At 41.6% G+C, this 12,567-nt stretch overlaps 1 protein-coding gene across 2 annotated transcripts in view; it reads right to left on the bottom strand.

Moving 5' to 3' along the window:
- PDCD6IP (programmed cell death 6 interacting protein) overlaps positions 1-6,443 on the bottom strand; it is a 59,902-nt gene extending 53,459 nt beyond the window's left edge. For both annotated transcript variants that reach the window (XM_059939113.1, XM_059939114.1), the window contains exon 1: positions 6,103-6,443. In XM_059939113.1, coding sequence (XP_059795096.1) covers positions 6,103-6,311 — 209 coding nt within the window. In that variant the 5' untranslated portion in view covers positions 6,312-6,443. The remainder of the gene's footprint in view (positions 1-6,102) is intronic.
- Between the last annotated feature and the right edge of the window lie 6,124 nt (positions 6,444-12,567).

Below are 12,567 nucleotides of genomic sequence, written 5' to 3'. Positions count from 1 at the left end.
ACAACTATTCATAAGTATTTTACATGTTCTCCAGTATTTCATAAAACTCAACCACTTTAGAGCACGTATCTAAGAACTCAACGTTTAAAATCTCACGGGGAAATAAAAAGGAAATGAATATATTTCTTTTAATATACCAATGATAGGTACAGGACAAATTCCCATTAGAAATTCTAGTTTTAAAGTTTTTTTTAGGGGGAAGGTGTGAAGACGGAGAACAACCAATCCACGTTAGGCAAAGTGATACTGCAACGCAAATTCACGTAACCCATCCAGCTCCAGCCAGTACTGAGGGCTGGGCAACTCCCAGCCCACCAACCAGAGACAGAAACAAGAGAGCTGGGCCAGATACTGATCACAGTCAACAGATGCCTCCTGAACCTTATTTTCACACTTCTTTCTTTGCCCAATGTACCTCATGAAGAATCACTAATGAAGCACTACTGCAGCAGATTATGGCAGAAAGTAAATAATCAGGGAGTCAAGAAGTCAAGATCTTAGTCTAACTCTACCACAAAGCTAGCTGCGTGGCTTAAACCTCCTGTGTGCAGAAGATTCTGAGAGAAGATTCTCTCTAGGGTTACAAAGAATGAAGAAAGTCCTGACAAGCTATTTTATTTATTAAACATATTAGAAAAGTCAGAACACAGAAAAGCAGAGATTTTAAAATTTCCTTTAAATTTTCAAGTTCATTCATTTACGCAGAATAAAATTACTGAGCCAGTTTAAGGTCTAGCTACTACAGATACTCCTTGAGACCAAGGGTCAGGTATTATATATCTTTATATTCCCCACACTATTTTATTAACAAATTGTAGCAACGTCATTAGGGCTAATATTATCTCAATATCTTAAGCAACAATCAGAATGTAAGCAACAGCTTGAGAAGTAAAACGGAGCAGCAATATTTTCTTTCTTGATCTGTAAAACACTAGTGCTGGGATAAAATTTCAGAAATTATGAAACTAATTCCATCAACTTTATTTTACAAATGAAAAAGATACTACCATAATGCAGCAAACTAAATATTAACCCACAAAAAAGTGACACACAAATCTATTTAGAAATTTTACAAAATCTATATAAAGGACTCTTGAGTTAAAGAAAACTAAAATTACAAACTATTAAAAAATGTCAACAAGAATACTATATACCGGGGACTTCCCTGGTGGCACAGTGGTTAAGAATCCACCTGCCAATGCAGGGTACACAGGTTCGAGCCCTGCTCCGGGAAGACCCCACATGCCACGGAGCAACTAAGCCCATGCACTACAACTACTGAGCCTATGCTCTAGAGCCCACAAGTCACAACTACTGAAGCCTGTGTGCCACAACTACTGAGCCCGTGCGTCTAGAGCCCATGCTCTGCAACAAGAGAAGCCACCGCAATGAGAAGCCCACGCACTGCAACGAAGAGTAGCCCCGCTTGCCGCAACTAGAGAAAGCCCGAGCACAGCAACAAAGACCCAACGCAGTGAAAAATAAAATAAATGAATTTATTAAAAAAAACAAAGACACATGCACCCCAATGTTCATTGCAGCATTATTTACAATAGCCAGGACATGGAAGAAACCTAAATATCCATCAACAGAGGAATGGATAAAGAAGATGTGGTATAATATACACACACACACACACACACACACACACACACACACACACACACACACTGGAATACTACTCAGCCATAAAAAGGAACGAAATTGGGTCATCTGTAGAGACGTGGATGGACCTAGAGATAGTCATACAGAGTGAAGTAAGTCAGAAAGAGCAAACCAAATATTGTATATTAACGCATATATGTGCAATCTAAAAAAATGGTATAGATGATCTTATTTGCAAAGCAGAAATAGAGACACAGACATAGAGAACAAACATATGGATACGGGGAGGGGGATGAATTGGGAGACGGGGACTGACATATATACACTATTGATACTATGTATAAAATAGATAACTAATGAGAACCTACTGTATAGCACAGGGAACTACTCAATGCTCTGTGGTGACCTAAATGGGAAGGAAATCCAAAAAAGAGGGGATATATGTATACGTATAGCTGATTCGCTTTGCCGTACAGTAGAAACTAACACAACGCTGTAAAGCGACTATATTCTGATAAAAATTTTTTTAAAAAAATTTCTTTACCTATCCTACCCTTCTATTAGATGTGGACATACATAATGGCCAATAACGTATGAGCAGGGTATTCCGGGGCAGTTTCCAGGAAACATCCTGGAGGCTGAGCCCTCTGCCTCCTTTCTCCCCCCCTCCATCCTCCTAAAACTTGGGTATGACTGCTATCTGGACCTTGAGAGCAAGGACTCTAGGTTTTACAGAGCAGATCACTGGAGGAGCCAGAGCCTGAGCCTGATGAACTTCACAGAACCACTACACCAGCCCTAGGCTACCAGAACTACCCATCCACCAACTTTTCACACGGAGTAAAACCATAATTTTTTTTTAAATTTATTTTTTGGCTGCGTTGGGTCTTCACTGCTGCACGCAGGCTTTCTCTAGTTGCAACAAGTGGGGGCTACTCTTCGTTGTGGTGCACAGGCTTCTCACTGCAGTGGTTTCTCTTATTGCAGAGCACTGGGCTCTAGGCATACAGGCTTCAGTAGTTGCAGCACGTGGGCTCAGTAATTGAGGCACGTGGGCCCTAGAGCACATGGGGTTCACCAGTTGCGGTGTGCGGGCTCAGTAGTTGTGGCGCATGGGCTTAGTTGCTCCACAGCATGTGGGATCTTCCCAGACCGGGGATCGAACCCATGTCCCCTGCACTGGCAGGCGGATTCTTAACCACTGAGCCACGAGGGAAGCCCTAAAATCATAATTTAACTCACTGATAATTTGAGATCTACCACACACAGATGACTTCACCCCCAACACAGCAACATAAATAATATAAAACTAAAACAGATAATATAAAAAACTGCATACATGACTGTTGAGATCCTCAACTTCCATTCCCCCTGACCAAATTTCAGAAAGCTGACAACCAGGCTTTTTCATGGAAGGAGACTGGAAACTTTCTCTCTAAAGAAACTAATCACAACAAAAGACATGGAAGCTGGTATCTGGAGCTTCCCCCTCCCCCCCAAAAAACCCAGCAGGGTTCCCATCTGATCACCTAGTGTAAAATTCACTATTTACCAAGGCTCTCCTAATCAATTTGTAGTTAAAGTCACTTTACAAAGGATGACATTCACTCTTAATATTATAACTCATAAATGTATATTTTAGGAAATTTTAATAGGTCATCTAGAAGTTAGTAACAATAAAAAGGCAAGTCACTGTACCTATATGTAGAGCTGTGTATCAGTACTTACCAAGCTAGCTTCTATTCTTTACGAATTAGATTAAACCCTCTTTTTTTTAAATTTTATTTAAAAGTTCATTAAGTTTAAAATATGTAAATTGATGTTCAGTTTACATAATTATCACAATATATTAAAAGTAAGATAATCTGCTTGATTGGATGAACACCCCACAATTGTTTGACTTTTACATCATGTATACCAAAGGTACTTTTGTACACACCTCCATTTAATAGACTATACTAATATCTATTAGTTTACCCTAACTCTCCTAGAACAGCAAGAAGTGAAAAAAGCGTAGTTGTTGAACGAATGTGCTAATATGAGGATAATACATATGACTAAAGAAACACAGTTTCAAAGAGACTATCTCCTCAACAGCCCTAGAACCTAGGAACAGTTCTCACATTTACACCTTGGAAAAGACTAAAGGAATGAACAAATGAAGTTTTAAACTTCACAGAACCACTACTCACTATTCTCTCATCTTCTAGTCTCTGAAGACTACACACTCCTTAAGGGCTGAGACCAAACCTAATGTATTCATGTGTACACTATACCACAACCCATGCTTTTTCAATACTACTAATGAAAAATCATCACTGAATGCTACTCATGTCTACATAAGAATTGTATTGGAGATTATTTTTAAGTATGTTAACTCTAAAGAATGGCTAAGTATTCATAGGTTAAAATTTTTTTTCATATTTGTTTCTTTTTTTAAAAATTTTATTTATTTTTGGCTGCGTTGGGTCTTTGTTGCTGCACGTGGGCTTTCTCTAGTTGCGGCGAGTGGGGGCTACTCTTTGCTCCAGTGTGCGGGCTTCTTATTGCAGTGGTTTCTCTTGCTGCGGAGGATGGGCTCTAGGCACATGTGCTTCAGTAGTTGTGGCACGCAGGCTCAGTAGTTGTGGCTCATGGGCTCTAGAGCACAGGCTCTGTAGTTGTGGCGCACGGGCTTAGTTTCTCCGTGGCATGTGGGATCTTCCCGGACCAGGGCTCGAACCCGTGTCCCCTGCATTGGCAGGCGGATTCTTAACCACTGCACCACTAGGGAAGCCCTTACTTTTTAAAAAGCTTATACTAAGTATCAAGCTAGTGATCTTTGCAACTCAACAATCCTATCTTCAAAACTGACACCAAGGGGCCATCATCTCTCTAAGCGATCTATTCAGTATCCTCCTTCTGGAGAACCAGCTCTTCCCCAGTCCATACTAATATTACTTTAATCCATGCTGGGCTTCCCTGGGGGCGCAGTGGTTGAGAATCTGCCTGCCAATGCAGGGGACATGGGTTCGAGCCCTGGTCTGGGAAGATCCCACATGCCACGGAGCAACTAGGCCCGTGAGCCACAATTACTGAGCCTGCGCGTCTGGAGCCTGTGCTCTGCAACAAGAGAGGCCGCGATAATGAGAGGCCCATGCACCGCGATGAAGAGTGGCCCCCACTTGCCACAACTAGAGAAAGCCCTCGCACAGAAAACGAAGACCCAACACAGCCATAAATAAATAAATTAATTTTTAAAAAAAAGTTTGAATCCATGATGCATGGAGAAATTAAACCAGCAAAGTGACTCAGACACGGGCAATTAAATTAGGCCATTTCCCACCATCATACATGGGCACAAGCCAACCCAATCAGAGGCCTCCATGGACTTTCACCAGGGTGTAGGAGAAAAGCACTCTTACCTAAGATCCTGAGTGTTAAGACCACTGTAATTACAGGAGTGCCAAGATCCTGAGTGTTAAGACCACTGTAATTACAGGAGAGCCAGTGGCCATCTCTCCCAATAGAGAAACAAAGCTCTCCTAAGAGGTAATCATCATGGAGGCAGGATGATCTCCTGGAATGCCTAAAGATAAGGAAGCAATATTCCTTGACTTTTCAGTTACTAAGCTAGTTTAACCTGAGCTGCTCCTACTTGCATCCTAATACAGCTGTGTTTTTTCTGTGAAACAAGGAGAATATGTTACACATAGGAAATCAGATCATTAACAAGATGGGCGAAAGAAATTTTTTTAACTACAAAGTGCTATAAAAATGTTCTGCCATCCTAACTAGAAAGAACTACAAAAGGAACTCTCCTTAAATACAGCCTGATCTCAATAAACATTTGCTAAGATAACAAATTTACTCCAATATCTGCATACCTGTTTGTGAACAAACTGATTAAAAGCAACCTGTCTTGAACGTTAATGTCACTCAAGTTTAATTTCAAACAATGGCAGCTCCTAACCTATGGAGTTCTCCAGTTGTCGTTCGGTTACGATGAACCTAGAAAGATGGCTCATTCCGAAGTGGACAGTGTAGTAAGTAATAAACATGGGTTCCGTGTTCCAATTCTGCCACTTCCCTCAAGCAACTACGATTACGAAATCCAAACCTGGCCAAGAAAGTTTTGCAGTGATGCAAAAACGGGGGAAAGGAGGAGTCTAAGAGACCCCCTCCCCCCACCAAAAAGTGAAGAAAACCAGTTCTGGGTAAATGTGGCACAAGAGAGCAGTACGTGGCAGACCGTCCCTCCCAGGTGGCCGACCGACCGAGCCTCGGTGGACCAAGGGCTAGGGCGGGCAGCTAGGGGAAGCGGGTCGGGTCCCCGGGGCCTTCAAGGCCGCTCCTGCTCAGCAGGAAGGAATGCAGACCACACCTACGCTCCCGGCCAAGCAGGGGCAGGGCGGCCGGCCCGGGCCGTGGGTGAGAAGTAGGGAGGCAGGAAGAGCGGAGGAAGCAAGGGGAGCTGCAGGCCGCCGACGGCCTCCCCCCGCCCGGCCCCAGGCCCACCTCAGCAGCGTCTCGAGCGCGCCCTCGTGCTTGTCCAACGGGCGGCCGAGCGCGGCGCGGCGCAGCTTGCTGAGCTCCTCCGCCGCGCGGCAGTACTGGGCCTGCTCCTCCCCGCCGCTCGGGTACGTCTGCTGGATGAACTTCACCAGCGGCTTGGCCAGGTCCACCTCCGAGGTCTTCTTCAGCTGCACTGAGACGAACGTCGCCATGGCGAGCGCCTCGGCCGCCCTTCGGGCCAAAGGGACCGCGGGACGGCGACGAAGGCCGAGGCGCGCGGGGTACCGGACAAGCGGACCGACTGGCTGACAGAGGTCCGCTCAGCCTGCGTTTCAGATCCGGCCACTTCCGGGAGCTCTCGCGCAGGCGCAGTCGGCGCGCCGCCTGCGGTCACGTGAGGGAGTCCGGGCGCCGGCGCTGCTCACCTGGGCCCCCACTCTGCCTGCGCCCAGACTTACGGCGCCGGCTGTCTCCACAGGCGGAATTTTCTCATTCCTCCGTACTTCCTCGGCAGGTGGGCAGAGTGCTTTCACGTAAAGATAACTCTTCCTCCGCTCTAACAATTTCCCGGGGAAGGACTCCTGTTACTGCCACGTGCGCGAGTTTGCAGCCACCTGTCCAAGACCTGGCAGCCTCAGGGTTATTGTGACCTATGGTAATTCATTCAGCGGGCTGCTGTGTATGAATACTGTGTGCACAGTGAGCCGAGTAGGCAAGGTCCTGGCTATTGTGCAGCTTAATGTCAGGTAAGGACACAGATATTAAGGTGGACCAAAAAAGTATCTTGGTACAAAAAGCAGGGTGCTTGGCATGTAGGATATGAGGGTCCCTCGAAAGAACCTAGTTTAAACAATAATAATTATTAAATAATTAGAGAAGGCTTTTCTGAGGAGGTGAACTTTAAGAGACCTGCAGTTTGAGAAGATGCTTGACATTAGGAGAAGGGAAGAGTGGCCAGGAGAGTAGTGGCTGGGGAGAGCCTCCCAGACCAAGGAGCAACAGCCCTAGGAGGCAAGCACTTCCCATGTTCAGGGAGTGGAAGCAAACAGTGTGGCAAAAACTTAAAAAACAAGTAGAGAATGGGATGAAATAAAGTTGGAAGAGTAAACAGGCATCAAATCGTTCAGAACCTTGTAAGCCAAGTTAAAGAATTTGTATTGTAGAATAAATGGAAAGGAAGCTATAAGTGGCATTTAAGCAATGGTGACATGATACAATTTATCGATACATTTTTAAAAGGCCACCCTGTGCATCAATCTGATGGGATGTCATATGAAGTATACAATATCATCATCTATGATCTATTCCAGGCAAAAATGTTTAACTTGAATCTGTCAATTCTTTGCATCTAACACACAATTTATAAAGAAATACAGGGGATAGAAGAGCAAACTCAATGATACCATGAAAAGTAACCAAACGAATCCAGAAGGTGGAACATTAGGCAGAATAACTGATCCCATCTCTTTAAAAAATTATAGTTATGAAAAAAGCCACTGCTGTGTAAAAGAAATTTGAGGGACATAGAATCTAGATTGAATCCTGATTTGAACAGACCAGCTATGAAATGCGTTTTCAGGGCAATTGAAGAAATTTGAACATAGATGGACTGAATATGAGATGAAAATGTATTGCCATGGAAAAGTGGAGATCATTAACTGAAAAGAGCAAGTCACAAAACAGTATGTATGTTACAATATCTCATTTTGATATCTCATTTTGATTATAAAATGCACATATGTGTATTTATATACTATGAAAAAAGATCTAGAAGGATTATACCCTAAGGAATGAGCAGTTGTAATCTTTGGAAGTGGAAATGTATTATTTTCTTTATTTGTTGCCTATCTTTTTTGTGTAATTTTTTACAGAATATATTACTACTTTGTTACAAAAGTTTATTTGGCCACAGTTTTTTAAATTTTTAAGTTTATTTTAGTTAAAATGTTCCAGGTTAAAATAAATAAACTAGCCACTCTGGGTGCTATGTAGAGAATGTATTAAGAGGAAGGCAGGGTAGAAGCACGGAGCCAAATCATGAAACCATTTCAGAAATCCAGGCAAGGGATCATGAAAGCTAGCATTAGCAGTAGTAAGCCAGACTCCCAGATTTGGGGCCTGAACATCTGAGCCGTCAGTGGAATCATTTACTGACATATTAAAAAAAAAAAAAAAACTGATGGATAATCCACTGATGGGCCCAGAGGATGGGAAGGGTTTATACCAAGCATTCAAGTGGAGTCATTAAATTGACAATTGGGTATATGAGATTAGAGCTCCAAGAAGAGATCTTGTTTGGGAGTCAACAGTCAGCATACAAATTAATTTTAAGCCTCTGGGCCTAGAAAGGAACACAAAGAAATAGAAATAGATCAGAAGCTGCCAGGAAATATAATATCAGATGATGTGTTTTTTTAAGACAGAAGATAGTATTTTGTAGGTTGGCTGACAGGACTGATCCACTGGGGAGAGAATGAAGATTCAGAAGAGCTGAGCGTAACCAAAGGAGCCAAGTGCACGAAAAGAGGACAGGAAAGGGTAACCAGAGTAGGGAGGGTACAAGAGAAGCGATTAACTGTCAGAAAGATGAGGGATGTGTCATTTGTTGAGGCAGATGGAGGGAAAAAGGAAATGAACATAGATGTGGTTAAGTGTGGCATTGATCAAGGAAAGATTAAGGTGATCTTATCTGATGAAATATGATCTGTCTCTACATGTCTCTCCAACTTTATGTTTTGCCACGTGTTCCTCATGTATTACTGCCCAGTCATGTTGGTCTTATTTCAGTTTCTCAAACTCTCACTAAGATCTTTCTGTCCTCATATGACCTGAAATACTTCACCCCTTTCTTCATATCTCGGAAGAAATGTCTCCTCCCCAGCACACCGTCTAAAGTAGATTCCCCCCTTGTTAATGTCTAACTCAACCATTGTTTATTTGCTTCATAACACTTATGCTAACTAGCAAGTTTTTTGTTACTTGATTAATTTTTTTCTGACTTTCTCACTAGAATGTAAACTTCTTAAGGACAAAAATTGTGTTTATTTTGTATACTGTTAAGTCTCTAGCACTTGGCACTTAGTAGGCAACTCAGTAAATATTTTTGAATGAGTCAATGAGTTTCACTGCTTGCAAAAAAATAAAAAGATTTCTACTATCAAAGTAACACAGCTTTCCCCTCAATAGCAGGTACCCTCATTAAATAGGCATTAGGCCAGTGGCCAAAGAAGGAGGGTATATAAGGGTAGGCAACTCATGTTCTGATAATAAACAATTTCAAAATCTCAGCATCTTAACATAATAAACATGTGTTCCTTGCTCATGCAAAGTCTTCTGTGGGACAAGCAACTGTCCAGGGTCGCTGTCCTCCAAGCAGTGTCTCAGTCATTCAGACGAGTTTGATCTTGTAGCTTAACTGTCTTAACATGAGACTCCAATTTCAAACGGGAAGAGGGAATCTGTAGCATCACACAGCAACTGTTCACTGCCTCCGCCCTCTCACTTTCATTACCTTTCATTGTCTAGAACTTCTCACATGGCTCCATCAGACTGGAATGGGATCAGGAAGGGTGGTCTTCTGTATGCCCAGGAGGGAAGGGAGAACTGGATGTTAGGGAGTCCTAGTGATGTTTTCCAAAGATACATTTCACTGTTTCCAAACTCGCTTATGGTAACATTGATTTTCCATCTGTGTAATGAAACTTCATAAAATGTGTTCTTAGAGTGTGTCCGCAGTGTAACGTTTTGGGGAATATTAAATCAATAGATTTTTTCCTCCCTGATAATCCCTGGTTCTGGTGAGCCCATCATTACCCCCACTGATTGAACCAATGGAAATAAACCTCTCTGGATGGACAGAACCCTGCTGAAAACAGCTTTGATTTTCAAAATAGAGCTTTTCAAGTCCATGTTGAGACAGTAGCCTGAAAGTAAGCGCTTGTGATTTTTTGGGACGAGCGAAGCCTTGTTGAAGAGAAAAGAAGTTTATCAAAGCCAAGCCCAGAAGACTGTAACAAAGAGTTTTTACAGTAAATGAGAGGGTAAATAGTACAAGGATTTGATGTAAGGAAAGTCCCTACAATGCAAGAAGGAGAAAGCCCTTTTGGGTGCTAAGAGGAAGAGTCTAAGAGAGAGAAAGTGAAGGGCAAAAGGTAAATGAGGTGTCTAAGAGAGAGAAAGTGAAGGGCAAAAGGTAAATGAGGTGTCTTCACTCCCCTACTGCACTCTGTCGGGGTAAACTTAAGGGTGTTGGGGGGTCATGGGGGAGGACCTACAGGAAAGGAGGCAAGGAGTAGAAGAGTTCAAATAGACTTGCTGAAATCGATAACATTAAGGATGGAGAGGACTTCCCTGGCCGTCCAGTGCTTCCACTGCAGGGGGCGAAGGGTTCGATCTCTGGTCGGGGAACTAAGATCCCACTGCCACGTGTCACCTGGGAGACACATCATGTGTATGGAATGGAAAGGGGAATGGTGTGGGGCAGGGCGCTGAGTTTTTTGCAACATATAACATGTTTGAGAACTATTTGTCTCCTTAATCTATTTGCATATTTCTAAAAAATTAAAAATGCAAAAAGAGAAAATTACCCATTTTCCACTTATGGGTGTGTAAATTTTGAGGTCCACATGGCCTCAAATTTTTTTAAGAGAAATAGGGAAACTATTAAGCTTTTTACGTAGAATTATTCCCTGTGCAAGCCCATTCTCATCCCGTATACTAATGTTCGTATTCCCACCAGCTGCCAGTTCTCTAATACCATTCACAGGTATTTAAATAACCTGCCCTTTGCCACCAGTGTCTCTTAGACAGGAGTTGTTTTACTTGGGTAAGATAACTTCTGAGAATAAATATCAGCATTATTTTGAAAGAATTGCTTTACAGAGTAGAAATAAATAATTCTGGACAGCTGTGCGTATTATCTTGTGCGTATCTCGATGTTTGAGGGCATGTTTCTCCTATTTTCACCAAAATCCAGTATGTGTTTAAGTAGTATCCAAAGTTGAAGAGGAACTCCCTCACCCTCTCACCCTTGCTTTTGTTAATTTGCTTTTATTTCTTTAGTCTGTTCCCTCAGGCATACACTAGCTCTGTGTTTCAGATTCAGGGAGCAGTAAGTAAATGGTTATTGGTATTTCTTCATATTAAACATACTTGAGTTTCCTTGTAAGAAAATTATGCATGTACACAAACGTGTGATTTCATTTATCTTTACTTATTTAATATTTATGATCATATATTAAAAACCAAACCCTCCCCGTAAGCTTCATGGTACAAAGGAAAGTGTCAATAACATGTGGATGGCCAAACTAAGTTATTCAGCAAGTATCTGTTCAGGTTGCACTGTGTGCCGAGCAAAATTTAAATCAGGAGAATTCTGTAACCAATATATCAATCTATTGTATATATTTACAAAGTTCTTGGTTCCACACTCATAGAAGATAGTTCAGGAGATGGTTTATAGGATGGGGTCTAGGACAGGAGGTAAGCCCTACAATGGTAGCTGTGCAGCAATTAGCCAGACCAGATTAAAACAGGAAGATGAAGGGCTGCAGAAGGAAGGTCCCATAGAGAAAAAAAGAAAGATTAGAGGGGGACTTCCCTGGCGGACCAGTGGTTAAGACTCCACGCTTCCACTGCAGGGGGCACGGGTTCGATCCCTGGTCGGGGATCTAAAATGCTGCATGCCACGCGGTGTGGCCAAAAAAATTAAAAAAGAAAGATTAGAGGGATTAGATAGAATACCTGATGTGATGGAGCTTTCAGAAAAAACTAAGAGTTATTACAAAGAAGAACAAAAGACTGTGACACTCTAAGAAAAACAAAGGAAATAAAATCATTGTGCATCCCTTGGTGCTTACAGTCATAATAAACACTAATTGTTTAAGATTGCGTCCACCAGGTTTCTTTCTAGGAAAATTCATATTTTTAAAAATTTTTTATTGAAGTATAGTTGATTTACAATATTTGGTTAGTTTCAGGTGTACAACAAAGTAATTCGGATAGATAGATAGATAGATATTCTTTTTTTCAATTCTTTTCCGTTATACAAGACATTGAATACAGTTATTACAAGACATTGAATATAGTTCCCTGTACTATAGAGAGTAAATCCTTGTTGTTTGAAAAATTACTGTTTTCTCTTTGTAATTAATAAATAATTTGTGGGAATATACTTTGAGACTATATTAATGTGTTGTTCCTCATTAAACTTTTTTTTTTACAAGTTTTAGCATCCTTTGATGATTCTCACCTGACACTATTATTGCTATGATAGTGGCAAAATGGTGATTTTCTAATCCATCATTTCTCCTATATTTATTAGTAGGCATTATTCTATAAGGAAAACTTTTCCTTTCTCTCCTATTTATTAATTTATTTGTTTACATATTTATTTATATCAGCACAGACTCATGGATTTTTATTCAGTAGATTATAATCCACTGCTATCATTATTTATTTTGATGCTCT

The sequence above is a fragment of the Balaenoptera ricei genome, chromosome 11 (assembly GCF_028023285.1).
Source record: "Balaenoptera ricei isolate mBalRic1 chromosome 11, mBalRic1.hap2, whole genome shotgun sequence".
Lineage (NCBI taxonomy): Eukaryota > Metazoa > Chordata > Mammalia > Artiodactyla > Balaenopteridae > Balaenoptera > Balaenoptera ricei.
The sequence above is the reverse complement of the archived record's forward strand: the minus strand, read 5'-3'. Positions and strand labels throughout refer to the sequence as shown.